General features: G+C 37.8%; 1 protein-coding gene across 3 annotated transcripts in view; it reads right to left on the minus strand.

Moving 5' to 3' along the window:
• creb3l1 (cAMP responsive element binding protein 3-like 1) overlaps positions 1-10639 on the minus strand; it is a 37206-nt gene extending 26567 nt beyond the window's left edge. For all 3 annotated transcript variants that reach the window (XM_041979131.1, XM_041979130.1, XM_041979129.1), the window contains exon 1: positions 10258-10639. In XM_041979131.1, the coding sequence (XP_041835065.1) occupies positions 10258-10368 (111 nt within the window). In that variant the 5' untranslated portion in view covers positions 10369-10639. The remainder of the gene's footprint in view (positions 1-10257) is intronic.
• Between the last annotated feature and the right edge of the window lie 6070 nt (positions 10640-16709).

Below are 16709 nucleotides of genomic sequence, written 5' to 3' on the forward strand. Positions count from 1 at the left end.
AGAAATAACTTGATTTAATTAGCAACATGCACAAAAAAAAGTCACATGTTTTATTCCTGGAAATTATCCGATACTTTCCACCAGAACTGTCACAGCAGATAAAGATTAATCCAGGATTAGCAACAATAAAGACATGACGGAGATCATAAATACAGTTATCTTTGATAGCAACAATAGATTACATGTGTAGACTGGAGGTTTTTGCTTGTAATGACAAACCACCCTCTGCAGGTCCTCTCAGCTCTGAGGTGTGTTTTAGCCTCGTTTAGTTTGTTGTTTTGAATAATGAGTTAAAAGAGGCAGAAGCAGGGAGTTTGAATAAACCAAGTGCACACCACAGGTAAAAATGAGGACTTTTTATAGTCAGCTAAAGGCTTTTATGAGGCTCTTTATTGTATGAATACACTCAAGCTGGTAGCAGCATCCAAGATAGCAGACAGATTTAAGATGTAATGAGACCATATGTTCTGTATGAGTCATGGAAATCCCTAGTAGTGTGTAGGTTTAGACAAGTCCAATTGACAACATTTACACATGTATTATCTCAGAGCGTGTACCTCGATATTAGTGACTATGCATGAGAGGTCAAGTGTCTGTGGGGAAACTCTGGGACATATGCAGCTGCTCAACGAAAACATGCAGAACCGGCACACATACACCCACATATACACTCACAGTGGGAGAATAAACACAGATGCTCAACAAAATAACCAAAACATGACAGAAATAACTATCAACTGGAGAATGTGAACACAGAGGAAGGTTCAGGATTCTGTTTGTATGCATTTTCATTTGTATTAGCAAAACAATTTCAGGAGTAACTTTAGGTGGAGATAGAGAATAATTTGCTTTTTCTACCAAACTGATTCAACAAACTTAAAGTCATTCAAAGCCGCTATTTAAAAATATGTGTGGCTAGTCGCTTTCACACACACACACACACACACACACACACACACACACACACACACACACACACACACACACACACACACACACACACACACACACACACAGGTGAATACTTGTTCATCCAGGAATAGAGCATTTATCCTAACTGAGCAGCTTTATTCAGCTTCCTGTTGCACTTAATGTTAGAACAATATCTAATCTCGACACCACCCCATTTAAATGTGCTCTACTGGGAATATAGCTCACATTTAAACTGGGCTGTTCCAAAACACATTTCATAATTGGTGTCATAAGAGGAGAAATGGGGAAAAAGAAAAAGGCAGGGAAAAATTTCATAATTGAAACAATTATGTCTGATCTAAAATTAGCTTTAAAGGCTGCATTAGTCCAGCAGTTTTAGCCTACGTGCAGCTCTCTAGTGGCAGAACCAACACTATAATAATATATTGCACTCAAATCTTGCAGTTTCTGCCATTTTGCTACATTTACAGAGCTGGCTCTCAGTTCTGTTATTCACTGACTTACTTCTAACACATCTGGAAGCTATGATGCAGCTTTCACCTACTATTGCACGCTCATCTTTTTCTTATCCATCACCTGGCATAGTGCTTTTTCCTTCAACCTGCATGTTCAGGTACACTTGTAGATACAATCGCCTCTCAGGCCTGGACATGAATAAAATGTTTCACTAACATCTCCTGCTCCTGTTGGTTGAAATTATTAACCAAATAGAGATTCTGTTATTTCTTATCTCTGTAGCTAAGGGCAGAAAACCTGGAAGTTGGTGTCACATGGGTCAGGAGGCCCTGGATAAAAAAGCAGGTTAAAAAAAAAAGAGAGAAAAGAAAGGTGGATGGACTATGTATCCTACAGAAAGACTGACAAGTGTCTTTACAGTTTGTCTTGTGGCAAACAAAACCGTGCACAGTCACAGTCCAGTAAAGCAATCATTAAAATAATCAAAGGCTTCCAGCATTCCTTATATCTTATAATTAGCAAAGCAGCAGCAGAGACCTCCTCTGCAGTTGTTGGTGCAGCATGTGTAGTAACATGGCATCATGCAAAGAGTTTTCTTAGTGTAAATAGTTTACAATTTCAGAAGATTTTCTCATTAAAATAGAAACAAAAGATTTTTAAGGAAAAAGATTTTATAAGGAAAATGAGATAATCTTCATATCTTATGCAGCTGACATTCACCAAGTGCACAAATGATCGAGGACTGACTGAGTGTGAATATCTACTAAGACTATAAGTTGTTCCTTTATAATATGCAGGGTTAATTTTTCAAGTATATGCAAGTTAAGTACACTAAGCAGATAATACAATGTCACTAAGTCCCGCCAAGCCATTATTCAGACAAAAGATCAACATTCAGTAGCTTCATTTCCCGGATTGAATAAAATGCTGAAACTAACCTGTGTCACACCTGCACTACCTGACATTCACTGCTGGCAACTGGAAGTTTTTATTTTCCACTTAATGTCTTCCTTGTAAGTGTTTACTTATTAGTCCTGTGAATCGTCCTGTAGCTCAGCTTTGAGACAGAGAAACTGAGGTTAAAACAGCATGAGTGGGTATTCTTAATACCAGTATGGTTGATGCTAGAACAGCTGCAGCCATTGTGAGCAGAAGAAAAAAAAAAAAGAGAAAAACCAGACCTGTTATCACCTGAAACGCTTCCCTCTTTGCTGGGAAAAGTCTGATTGATGGAGGAAAACAGTGTCAAAAAGCAGTTGTCAGTTTTTGTATCTTATTTCAGTGCTGGGGTGTCATTAAGGGGGACGGATCTGAGATGTAAGCCACACAAAGTGAGCTGGGAAAGACAGATGCAAGGGGTAATTATAATTGTAGAATGACTTTTTTTTGTGCCTGTAATTAACCGTGTTGAGCCTTCACTCATCTCTCTCCTCTCTCCTTTTATTTGGCTGCTTTTTACTAGCTCAGGTGAAGGAGGCAGGAAAATAAGTGTGAAGTTTGATGTCATGTGAATAATCAGCCTCCTGCATCTGAACAATAATACAATAAATAAATCCATGTGCTCATAGACTTCAGAGGAATATTTACTGTCCCCTTGAAAGAAAGAACATGGATTAACTGTATTACCCAGAGCCTAGACACAACTGTGTGACATTATGGAAGGAATATTACTGTGGAAACAATCGTAAAATCTTCAGAACATCATGTAAATGCCAAAGAAAAAGCCTTGTAAGAAAAAAAGCCACACAATCTCACATTTGGCCTTCAAGACTGTTTCTGACAATCACTTGGATTTGTACAAACAAATGTTGACAGCAGATTTATGCTGCCATAAGTAATATGTGGCTTGTGTTGTATAAACTAAATAAATTGAAACTAAATTAAATTTATGCTTTGTCTCTCCATTAAAAAAAAAACTTTACATTTCATTATTTTTGTCCCAGCATTTGCCGAACAACAAGTAACAGAACTATAAATGGGAGACACCAAACCGGCTATTTTATTATGCTAGGCTTGGTGTAACAACAAATATTAGCCAAACTTTCTTGCTCTTTAGAACTGCTTTCTCGAAGTTGTAATACTCTGTTGAATCATTCTTTTCTTAGTCAAACATTTTCACTACGTTTTTTGCAAATTCATCAACACTGTACTAAACAGAAAAAAATTCAACTAATAATAACAAAGGAAAAGCTGATGGGTTACCCCTTTTGGTTGACCCAAGTTGGTCAAACGAATGTCCATATTCAATCTATACACACATAAGGATCAATAAGGAATCCACAAACATCAAAAAGAGGTTTATCATCAGCTCATTAATACCAAAATACAAATGCTGGCTGGACTGATAGCTTTTAACCTGCATAGATATTAGGTTAGTTATGATGCATCCCATATGCAAATCTGTTTAAATCAACTTTACTTAAGGCTGTTTTATCCTTGGGACACTTATGGTCAACACTTCAAGCAAAATCTAATACATTCTTAATATTGTTTTAAATACAAGAATTCATATAATATTCACCCATTTAAAATGTTTTTGAGTACAAACAAATAAATAAATAAAATTTAACCATCCATCCATCCATCCATCCATTTTCTGACGCTTATCCGGGGTCGGGTCGAGGGGGCAGCTGCCTAAGCATGGAAACCCAGACTTCCCTCTCCCCGGCCACATTCACCAGCTTGTCTGGAGGGATCCCAGGTGTTCCCAGGCCAGCCGAGAGACGTAGTCGTTCCAGCATGTCCTGGGTCTCACCCGGGGCCTCCCCCAATGGGACGTGCCTGGAACACCTCACCAGGGAGGCGTCCAGGAAGCATCTTGACCAGATGCCCGAGCCACCTCATCTAGCTCCTCTCGATGCGGAGGAGCAGGGACTCTGTTCTGATCTCCTCTCGGATCACTGAGCTTCTCACCCTATCTCTAAGGGAGAGCCTGTATTTGTGATCTTGTTTTTTCTGTCACTACCCACAGCTCGTGACCATAGGTGAGGATAGGATCTTCCCAATCATGCCCCTCCAGGTCTCACTGTCATTGCCCATAATAATAATAATAATAATAAGGGTGGGTACTCTGAACTGCTGTTCGGTGCATAAGCACAAACAACAGTCAGGACCCGTCCCCCTACCTTAAGGAGGAGGGAGGCTACCCTCTCGTCCACTGGGGTAAACCCCAACATACAGGCGCCAAGTCGGGGGGCAATAAGTATGCCCACACCTGCTTGGTGCCTCTCACCGAGAGCAACTCCAGAATGGAAGAGGGTCCAACCCTTTTTCAATGACAGTGGTTCCAGACCCTAAGCTGCGCATCGAGGTGAGTCCAACTATATGTAGCCAGAACCGGTCAACCTCGTGTACCAGCCTAGGCTCCTTCCCCGCCATGGAGGTGACGTTCCACGTCCCTAGAGCTAGCTTCTGCAGCCGAAGATCAGACTGCCAGGGTCCCCACCTTCAGCCGCTCCCCAGCTCACACCGCACCCTATGGCCCCTCCTGCAGGTGGTGAGCCCATGGGAGGGGTGGCTCGTGTCATCCTTTCAGGCTAAGCCCGACTGGGCCCCATGGGCAAAGGCCACCAGGCACTCGCCTCCGTGCACCATCTCCAGGCATGACTCCACAGGGGGCCCCCGGTGACCAACATCCGAGCAAGGGAAACCTGGAACCACTCATTTGACTCATCATAGGGGTCTGTTGAGTGGCACTTTGTCTGGTCCCTCCCCTAGAGACCTGTTTGCCATGGGTGACCCAATCAGGGCCATAAAGCCCCCGACAACATAGCTCCTAGGACCATCAGGGTGCGCAAACTCTTCCACCATGGGAAGATGGCGGCCCAGGGAAGAGAAATAAAATTAAAAAAATATACAAATAAGAAAATTATTAATAAATTTAAATAAAATAAAATAACATAACAATAACAATATTTTTTTACAGTATAACAAAGAAACTGCACTTTTGGAAAAGCTGGAAAAGTCATGTCACTATCCTGTAATCCTGGCTGCCACAGATAAGAAAAACACAATGTTTTTGTCTGTATTTGTCCTCATGTGGTGGTGTGTGGCTGTAGTGGGTTGGCAGGATTTGCCTTTACTTGAACTACATTTGAGAGTGAGAGCAGGGAGCTGAGGTCGTTACTGTGTGTGTGTGTGTGTGCGTGTGTGTGTGTGTGTGTGTGGGAGGGAGACAGAAGTAAACCAAGTTATAGTTCCCAATAAAACAGTAGAGGAGAATTTTTCCTTCTTGCACACACTGCTGCATGCCTTTATGCATTCCTTATGGCAGCTGAGGAGCCAATAAGCAACAAGCATGTAAATGAGATGGGTGTGGCTTTTTCAAAGCTGGAGTACAGGGTCTGAATGGAGAGTAGAACTGAATAAAATTGAATTAAGTAGAGATAGAGACTAAGAGCAAAAGAAAATAGCAGGATCAATCTAAATTTTGGAGATAAGAAAAAAACATGAAAAGATGTCTATCAGTGAAAACATACCTGATATTCATTTATTTTCATTTTATATTATTTTTCTGAATATATGCATATTTTTTGTCAATAATACCCTTATTGGAATTAATAAATTATTATTCAACTGTATTTAATTAAGGCCCTTTTTATTTAAACTTTAAGAATACTTAAACCATAAAAGTTAAAAGAAAATCTAATGTTAGCTTCTGAAATAGCAGCATTTGCTGCTTTCCTTATAAAAATGAGTGAATTTTAGGAATACATATGAATTTTGAGGCTGGTCACACAAAACAGGGTAAGACTTCACTTGTATTTGGTTCAGGGGTTTGCTAAAGAGCACAAAATTTTAAATGCATATCTTTCTATTCATACGCAATGTGTGTGAGACTGGCTGTTCAGCCTGAACTTCACAAATTAATAAAAAAGGACCAATGTTGTTACCAGGGTTACATTGGCTTTTGTCCCTACAAATGTCACCTTAGATGCCGCGATAAGACCTGATCCAACATGTGAGTATTGCAGTTTCTATGCCTAGAGGGTCCACTGGATCTAAATAGGCTAATAAACTAAACGAATGACATTATAATAGGTTAAGAAAACATCATCTGTGGCAGCCCTATTCTAATTTTATTGAGGCTTTATAGGAGAATGGCATGCAGATCTGCAGCAGCTCCTAGCAGGTAATAACTTGTGTTGTTTAGGTGTGATCCATGATATAATCATCAGACAGTCCAGTAGTTGTGCCAGCAGTCATTAACCGGATTAAGAGCCAAGCTTGCGTTAAATTGCCAAGCTTTTATGCACCTGCGGGTGTTATTAGCCCTTACTGAACTTTCTGTAAGATTCCTGACTGGGATTCAGAGATGCTTTGCATAACAAGTAAAGAGAAAAGTCACTGCCCAGTTTTTTCTGCATGTAAATTTGTGTTTTGCAGATTTCATAGATTTTTGTAGATCTAGTTTGTAGATTTAACATGTAATGTTAATTTTGAAGCAACAAAATTACATGTTAATAACCTGTCATTTCTTTAAACAGAGGTTTTTTTTTTTTCTTTCTAGAAGATGACTTACTCTCAATTATCTGATTGATAATGACTCAAAGTTACCTTAATCAGCTCCGTGCAGCCCTATTTTTTATTCCCTCTGGGTAACAACGGGGTACACTCTGTACTGAAAGATGTAAGCAAAATACAGAGCAGGAAGTTTGCAACTCCCAGCTGCAATGTCTCACAAAGTGGCCTTTATAAAAATCAATGAGCTGGAACCGTTTCTTTTACCTGAAAATTGTATGTACTGTTAAAAGGCTTGTCATTATGGACACAAGTTAATAACAAGAGACAAACCTAGAATCATTAATAATGTCAATTCATAAAAAGTTAATTAGCTAAAGAAAACAATAAATCTTCAGATTCACCCCTGTTTCGAGGTAAGAGTCATGTAGAAACACAAAACCATTTATGCTGCAACTTACGGAGGTGATTCTCATGTTGCCTTATGTGTTGTTTGAATTGCTGAAACTACAATTACTATGACACCTCTCACACATGCAATGTGTCCCATTAACGTCAGTGTCATGTAGGAATGAGTCCCCTGGTGCTTTTCAGTAACATAATGAGATGAAAATCTGACATGGCTGGACAAAGTAACATATGAATCATGTTCATTGCTGCAATTAGACGGATAATCATCTGATCAGAGGAATCAATAAATTAACAACACTGTCAAAACGTCCTTATTTGTGGTTTTATTTACAGTAATTATGCTAGCTAGCACCCAGTTATTTTCCACTCAGTATCTGAGTCAAATGAATGAAGAAAAAGTGTCTAAGATGTAGTTGAAGCTTCTGCCATATATCCATATTTTTGACTACTCCCATCTATTTCTGATTGCTAGATGGATATGAATCCTGACAAAACATTAACTCTAGAAGAGCTGACAGTTTTGTGTGATGTTGCAGCTTCTCTTCTGACAAACAGCAGGGGCTTCCATCCACTCAGATATGGCAATATGACATGCTGTTGAGAGAATATTCTGACTGTGCATTAAATTATGCTGCATTTCACTTCTTGCAAAAATGGAAAATTAACATGCACACAGTGGCTCTTTCCTTTACATTTACAGACATAGCTCAATGAATGGCCTTACTTTAACAGACTGATGATGCCAGTGATGTTGCATAGCTGCTGTGTGAAAAGCATTTATGAATCTGTGCACAAAACCACCACCTAGAACTTTGCCTCTTTTCTCCTGAGTAAAGAACCTGAACAGTATTTGGAGACAATCATGTCTAAGAGAAGAGCTACAGGGCTAAGCTATACAGGTATTCACAAGCACAACTAAATATATGACCATATGACTTAATCAAAATTCATGAAGAGAATTGTAATTAAAATATGGATATGGTTATGCATTGCAATCTCAGCCCAGGATTCCCTTTCATACACTACAATGTGTTTTGATACCATGCACTTTTTTCCTTAGGTAACGCTATAATTTAACTTTGTTTGCTGTGTGTACTGACTATTTTTTTCATTAAAAGATATTTTAAAATATACTTAAAGGATAACCAAATGAACAAATATACAAAGAATCCACAAGGTAATACAATATTTGTATGTGATGCACTGTTAACTTATGCATAATCACTTGCAATATCATCATTACAAAACACTGTTTAAATCTTTAAATATCATTTATATTGTCAATTGCTTCACACTTTTTGCTTTAAGTTGCATTTTATAAGCCTGTCATGTCATACATCACATTTTTAAATGTCCTTGTGTGAGAATAATTAATAATTTATGTTGATTTATACTGTGAACTTCTTCTTTAATGCTCTTTTTTGTGGCAGTGCATACAAAATGTATAACATATTAAACGAACAAAGCATTTGAACACTGATTTTGATGTCAATTACCATGGAAACTATCTGAATCATTCAAACATTTGAGTCTGCTCTAAATGCTACCCAAAAAGAAGGATGGGGATGTAGTTATTACATAGCATCATGTCCACATATGGTGTCCACTACTGAGGCAGAGAGACACAGACATCCAAATGACCCTCCTGTTCCCTCATCAGAACTGTATAATAAGCACTTTACATTATAGAGATGTATGCAAAGTTGGAGGCAGAAAAACAAAAATCTGTTCAAATCACACGGGTTATAGACTGAAATTTGGTTAATTCACAGGACCGAAGCATCTGATAATCAGCCATCCTTTCCCATGCCCTCAGTGGTACAGCCCCACTTAGTGGCTTCATAAGAGAGTGGACTACTTTATTTAGAACAGAGACAGGGGAGGTTTAAACCACAAGCAGACTGCACGGCTGACTCACTGACTAGAATAGAGGTCTGCTTGAAAAACCTGCACAGTTTAAAAAAGGAAAAACGACAGGGATAGTAGGATGTGGAAAAAAGAGAAAGTATGAGACAAGAGGAGACATTCCTGTTGACATTAACCTCCCAGTGTGCAGTAGTTCTCAATCTTTCCACTTTGTCATTAACTCGGTGTAAATCTCATTCAGGCATGACATGCACCCTTGGAATTGGATGGAGTGTGGTTAAACGTATGACTTTAGTGGGATGAAACCAGTCCTGTTATTCAAGTTTGATCTGTGTTTACCTGCAACTGTGTCATTATGCTGAAAACCATTGATGAAAGAATCACTGTCTCAAAGCTTGTCACTGTCTGTATAGTTCAGAGCTTCCTTAACCATCATGTGATGATGATATTGATTAACAAACATGATTCCGCACCATCACATCCTGTTGTTTATTACAGTCACAGCTCTCTGAGAAGTTAACTTTAAGATAAGGTATAAAAGATGGTGATATGAAAAGTCACAAGGAGCATTCAACAGGTGGGGTTTGAAGCAACTATGATGTAGAAAGATAAATTTGATTAATCAATTCTTTTATAAATAAACATCACCAACTAATCATCCTTCAGCCATTAGTATATTAGAGATGTGATTAGAAAATATTATTTGATGTGATTTGAAAATATTCTTTTTGATAGTTTTATTTTTGAAAACAACTTAAGAAGAAACTGAAAAGTGGTCTAAAGCCAAATTAAACCTCTCAAACCTCCAGACGACATATTCATGACCAGGTGTGCTGATGAACACACAGGTTAACCAGTAACTTGAAAGCATGTGTCGGTGTTTCCAGTCTCACGTATTAGTTCACACAATTAAACACACACACATACACATACACACAGGGTATCAGCCCCGGATGCGTGTCAGGATCTAATAACTCCACCGCCCTCCTAAGGTCCGGCTCCGGGCGGAACAGTCAGTGGGGGGTGCGTTTGATTAAAATGCAGACAGCAAATTTCCAGCAGGAAGATACAGAATAGTTTATTTAATGAAAATATGAAAGTAATAAGCAGTTAATGAGCGCGAGGACTCACCACGTTTGTGAGGAAATCACCGTCGCTGAGTTCCTCCAGGTCCAACAGGTTGTTTCCTCCGGACGGATAGAGTTTATCTGCTGATAAACTGTCTAAAATAGACTCCATCATGACTGTCTGTGTCTGTAGCTTTTTGTTTGTTTGTTTGTTTGTTTTTTAGACAGATGGACAGTAGCTCTCTAGGCTGGTCGCGAGAGCAAGTCTTCAAATCAACTCATTAAAATGAGTCAGCTCGAGCCTGACCGTTGCTCACACCTCCTGAATGTAAACCCGCTGAGCCCTGGAGATATTTTCTTTTTGGTATCAAACGTAAAATCTTACGGAATCACACATCCTCCTCCGTCTCTCTGTCGCGGAGACGATGCTGTTCATCTGCACTCTGCTCCGCTCGCGTGCACTGTCAGCCACGCGCCAATGAATATTCAATAAGCCCCGCCCAGTGACGTGAAAACCAACCGCAAATCACAAAGTTTTCTCCCTTTAATCACACCATTCCAACAAAACTGATTACAAAACAAGGTGAAGTGATTTAATCAACACAACCAGGCTGAAAATAGACCTTTTAAATACTTTTTACATTATCACTTTCAAAGGGGGGATTATCCTAGCTGTACTCTAATACATGACCCATTAGCTCATAAATATTAATCCAGCTCAGGCACACAATTAGCATAAAAAATTTTATTTTTATTTCTTTGTAGTCATATGAATTGAATAATCAATGCAAATGGCGAATACTAACAAACATAAGTGGGTGGGTGAACACAAAAATAATTAATTTCAGTTCAGTTTGTTTGTATAGTGCCAATTTACAACACAGTCATCTCAAGGAACTTTTAAAAGACACACTGCAAGTCATTGCATTCCAGCCATAATCCATTGAAACAAGTTCATTATATGATCCATATTAATCAATTTATAATAACTGGGTTGTTATATCAGTCCAGGGGACTTAAAAGTGGGTCATCTAGCCTCAAGTGCCCCTAAAGAGGGCTAAATGGAGGGAAGGGCTCAGTTTATAATGGAACATTGCACAACAACCAAGGCCTAGAGCAGCATAACAAAAGGGATGGATGAGGGTCACTCAAGGCAGTCCTAACTGTTGGAAAATTTTTTAGTTAAAAGCAAATATGAAAGCATGCATTTGATTTAAAAAAGCATAATTTAATAATGTTAAAGGCTGAATAATTAGGATTTTTTTCTGTAAAAATTATTTAAAATATTCTCATTTGTTGCAAGGGATAAAAGGAAGCTTCCCTATAAACAGTCTGTCTCCTACATCAACAATGTATGTCTTTGTCAAGATTTTCTCCTTCAAAATAAGAGTTCTATGGCGGAATAACTTCGGTGCACTGTGTAGCTCTTTCTTACTTCCTGGTTCCTTATCCAATCATATGCGACTCCCCACGGTTGCCTAACAACAGCAAGCGTTTGGTATTTTAAGTCAGCAAAAGAGCAGCAGCGTGCAGAAATGGTAGCTAGCAAAGGAAGCGGACCAGAAATAGTTTAAGAAAAACCTAAAAAGTCTCGCCATCCTGCTAAAAAAAGCAAACGACCAAAAACGGAATAAAACGAGGATCAATATTGGAGAATCTTTTGCAAGGTGGAGAAGTCTGAGCTGGCAAAGTTTCTCCTCAACAGGTAAACACCGGAATTTTGCTTAAATTAACCGAAAAATTTATCTTGATTTACAAAGATTTTAGTCTAATTTATTTCTCAGCACTCATTAAATTAATTTGTGTGACTGTATGGATGTATTAGTGGAGTAAATTGGTGGCCTGTTAGTTTACAACAACAAATGTAATGATGTGTAGGCCAAGTTAATGGTGTGTTTGTCTTTATAAACTTATGAAATTACTATCAAATTAATTTATTAAGTGAGACTAAAGGAAAACTGCAGCTGCGTGGCATTTGTTGATTAATGTAGCTTTTGTTTACACTCTATTTTATGCTAATGTAAATTAGCGTGTGAAATTAGCACTAGCATTGCAAAGTATAGCAACTTACTGTATGTGTGAATCATCTTCGCTCGTCATCATGATGTTTGCTGGCGCTATGTTCTCCGTCCTTCATAGACTGTATATAAAAGAGCCGTCTTCTCACAAACCAGCAACTTGTTCCGAGGGGGAGGGAGGAAGAACTCTCTCCTGGTTTTCTCTTTTGACTGCAGTTCTGATTTGAAACACTAGGTGTCAATACTACTTATTTTGCCTTTAAGTTTAAAACAAGTTTGAGTTTGGGCTTCAGTGAAATAATAATATGTCACTGTGATGCTGCAGATGAGGCTTAATTAGTCAAATTTAAGCCAGAGATGTTGGAAGCGACATAGCTTTTGACTGTGTGACTGTACATTTTTGATTTCTTATTAAATCTTTTAATTGAAGAATTCTTCTCACTCTCATGTTAAATACTAGTTATTAGACTGACTTAAAAACTGTGGTACAGAATACAAACCAAAAAGAGTTCCACTAACTATAAGCTGTATTAAAAAGGAAAGTTTTAAGTCAAATCAAGATAGCAAAGGGTGCCTGCTTCCTGAACCAAAAATGAATTATAAGATAAGGGCCTTGACAACTGAAGGATCTGCCTCCCATTCAATAAATAGAAAAACATGATTAGCTTCTTACATCAAAACGTCCAGGTTTGCTCATCCCACATTATTCAGTCATTACGAATAACCTAATAACACCATTATTTGAATTGAATTTGTGGATTAAATGCATCTTACAATATAAAAAACTTGACTGCTGAATGTAATAGCTAAAGTTTAAAAAGTAGTTGACAGTACCTGCCAAGATGCAGTCATTTGAGGCCATGTTCAGTAATTTTGTGTGCTTTTACTTTTCATTGCTATTTGTCTTACTAGTCTAGATTATAAACAAAAATGTAATTAAGCCCATGTTAAGGTTATTCGTTCTACCTGGGCTTTTCTTGGTGGGACAAATCCAGATGTTAAAAAGCAGCAATATTGTACTCTACTGTGGATTCGGACCTTCACTCCTTATTGTTATGATCTGCAAGCTTTTGGTTTGATCCTACCTTGGTACTAACGTTTGTCCGTGAATATTAAGTCTTTGTCAAATCAACCCACCTGTCTCCAGCCTGTAGTCCTGCATTTGGGTCCTTCCTCCTTGCATTGATCCATAGATTATGAAACAAACTAAAACTAATAAGAATATTCCTCTGTATTTCAAAGAAAAGTTTTTTGTTCAGCTTACTAGTACATGTGAAAAAAAAAGCTCAGAAGAAAACATGCTATTCTTTTACATATCAGTCTTATTAACACTGCTGAAATGACCTGTTTATTACTGTACTCTTTTATTTTTTCTCTTTTAATGTACTTTTTTAAAAAAAAAAAAAAAAAACTCTGTATTCATTCACAATTCTCCTAAAAGGAAAAGTGATGTATCCAAGAAATTAAGATCAAATAAGTCAGTGAAATGAATAAATAAATGGCAGAATTTACAGTCTATGATCTGTCTATCTCTGGGCCTGAAATAATCTATTTAATGAAGAGTATGAATTTGTGCTTAGAAAGAAAATCATGTTTTTTTTAAAGAAAGTGGAAGTGAATCAGATATTTTTTCTCTTCCATGATCACTCAGCCTCCCCTATCTCTTTCACCTTCCTGCCACTCTGTCCCAGATTGTTTCTCCTGTGGGATACAGAGTGATTTTGCAATACAGCAGGCCAGGGTGATCGAAACCTTGCTCACTGTTTTGCAAGAAGTATATTTGTTTTTTGAGCTTAGTATTTAAAAGGGACCTTTCTAAGCATTGAACATGCATTCAAGGAAGTGTCCAAACTTTTAGATTTTGACAATATTGTTTATATTATGATCAGCACTGAGAGTGTGGTGGAGGTGAAGTGACAGAGCTCTTTATCATAAAGGATTATCATCAGGTGCTTGTGTGCACACTTTAGGGTACAAGAGTTTTTTATGTAATAATCTCCTGTTACTCTCCAAGCTTTTCCTCTTGGCTTCTTATTTCTTCTTTTCTTTATCAATCATTTTATCCATCTCTGATTCCACCTCTTTTGAGTCTTCTTTCTGCCTCTAAATATCACTTTACCGGAGGTGTCTCGCCCCAGAGGATAAGTTGTCCCTTTTTTTTCTCACACAGGTGGGTGTTATATAACTTTAGTGACCTTTCATTGTCTGCAGTAATTCCTACCAAGACCTTATAAATTCTAAAGAAAGACCGGTTATTGTGAAGCAAGTACAGCAAGTTATTTTTTATTTTTTATTTAAATCATGATCTTTCTCTTCAGACCTTCTTTATTTTATTTTATTTTCAATTTAATTTAGTTTAATGAAGTATTTCTTTATTCATTTTATTTTATTTAGTTTAGTTTGGTTTGGTTTAGTTATTTTGTTAGATTTTATTTAAATCAGTTTCATTTTATTTTATTTATTTGTTTATTTTATTTTTTTGGTGGGGTTGTTGGTTGTGAAGGTTTTGGGTTTTTCTTTTCTTTTTTCTCTGCTAAAGAAAGCCTCTGCTGAGGTCATTCCCTCTCTGGTTTAAATCAACTTCTCAGCCAATCAGCAATGGATCTCATAACTAAATCACCATAACAAACATGGTAAACTGTTTGGTTGTTGGAGGAAAAAACACAACCCAGTTTCCAGAGTTTATGCATTGGTGAAATTATTCACTCCACATACCCACAGAAATACATAACATTGTAAAATTTTAAAATGGGCTTCCAGAATTTGACCAATCAGAAGACAGTGAGCTGGGTCTTAAAGAGACAGGAGCTAAAACAGTTTGTTTGAGATAAAGAATGAATTAAAGAGCTCCTTAAATGTTTCATATAAGATAAATAAGTTTTGCTTTGTTTGCTTTTTTTTTTGTTTGTTTGTTTTGTTTTTGTGTGTGTGTGTTTGTGTGTGTGTGTGTGCTACCACAATTCCAAAATGTCGCAACACCGTGTAAAATGTAAATAAAAACAGAATGCAATGGTTAACAAGTCTCAAAAACCAACATTTATATTTACATTGGAACGTAGAAAAAATAAAATGTAGTAATTGGTATACTTTTTCAAAAAAATATATACTAGCGCATATAAACGGTGTATCATGAGACTGAAAATGTAAGTGGTGCTAAAAGAGAAAAGTTGCAGAAGCAAAAAATTGCAACCAATAAAGGTTAGAAGACACCCAAACACTTTAAATTAAGAGCTGAGAAGAACTATAGGGGAGTTGTTGTTTGTATTCACATCCCTTTAAGCCAAAGAAAGTAGAGCTAATGGAATAATTGAAGTCAGTTGGTCTGCTTTCATGAAAAGCAGGCATTCATTTTTTAGGCACAACTCAGAGCAAAGAAATTCACAAAATATATTATTTTTACATATTTAACATTCATATATCATTCCAGGTTTTGCTTTGCAGACACAGTTAACTTTGAGCCTTCAGTTGGGCTTAAAGAAGTGTATTTAATGTGTTTATAGTTCTATGAAATCCACAGCCTTTTGTGTGTTTGAATGCAATAGCTCCAGGATTGGCTGTACATCTGCTGATGCATGTCCTGACTGTCAGAGTCTGATTGGCTATTGCTGCTGTGATGCAGGTATGACTCATTTTCTATTCTGAGCCAAAAAGCTGACATGGGGTCCTGACCTTTTGTCTCCTTGGTGACCGCTGTGATGTCATCACCTCCACTTGATCAACATCATCCTCTTCTGCCTCCCTCTATCAGTCTTTCTAATCCACTTGGGTTTTTTAGTATCACAGGCGAGAGGAGCAGTAAAATCAAAGCTCGGAGGTGGAGGACACTCTGTTTATGCTCGTCCGAATCAATAAAGGGATTTCTCCCCACTGCACCATCACTACCAAACAGTTACTGTTAGCTGTCGCAGCTTTGCTCTTTCACACTCACTGAGTTTAACTGACTTGAATGGATTCACCACTGCACACACTCATGTTGGTGAATATCAATTTATACTTTGATATTAATCACTTTTTCCAATCATTCCTTTCACATTAATGAGCTCATGGGAGGTACAAGCAGGTTTGATAGAAAGAAAATCTAACAAAAACTTTAAAATCTGCTTACTTCATCATCTAAGCGGAAGATTATGAAGCTCTATAGTTGGTAAATGGCAACACAATGGAGTTTATGTACATATAATAAATGGCCATGATGATGGACCGAGTGGAGGGACAGTGAGTAAGTGCACATCCAGTTTTCCATAATGTCTTTACAAATGGCTGCAAAATTGCAGCTCATATTCCTATTTCTCTTCTGATTTCAGACTATTAAGATGCCAGAGAAGTTCCAGTGTTTTCCTCTCCCTGTTAGTGTCTTTCCTGTCTCTTTTTGGAGACAAATGTCATTGATCATAAAGTTAAAAAGTTCAAAGAAAAGTGAGAAGCATGTGGCGAGAAGCAGGGACACGGCCGAAAAATGCCAAGACTGTAATGAAAGCCAGCTTCCTTCTTTACACAC

The sequence above is a fragment of the Melanotaenia boesemani genome, chromosome 24 (genome assembly GCF_017639745.1).
Source record: "Melanotaenia boesemani isolate fMelBoe1 chromosome 24, fMelBoe1.pri, whole genome shotgun sequence".
NCBI classification, from domain to species: domain Eukaryota; kingdom Metazoa; phylum Chordata; class Actinopteri; order Atheriniformes; family Melanotaeniidae; genus Melanotaenia; species Melanotaenia boesemani.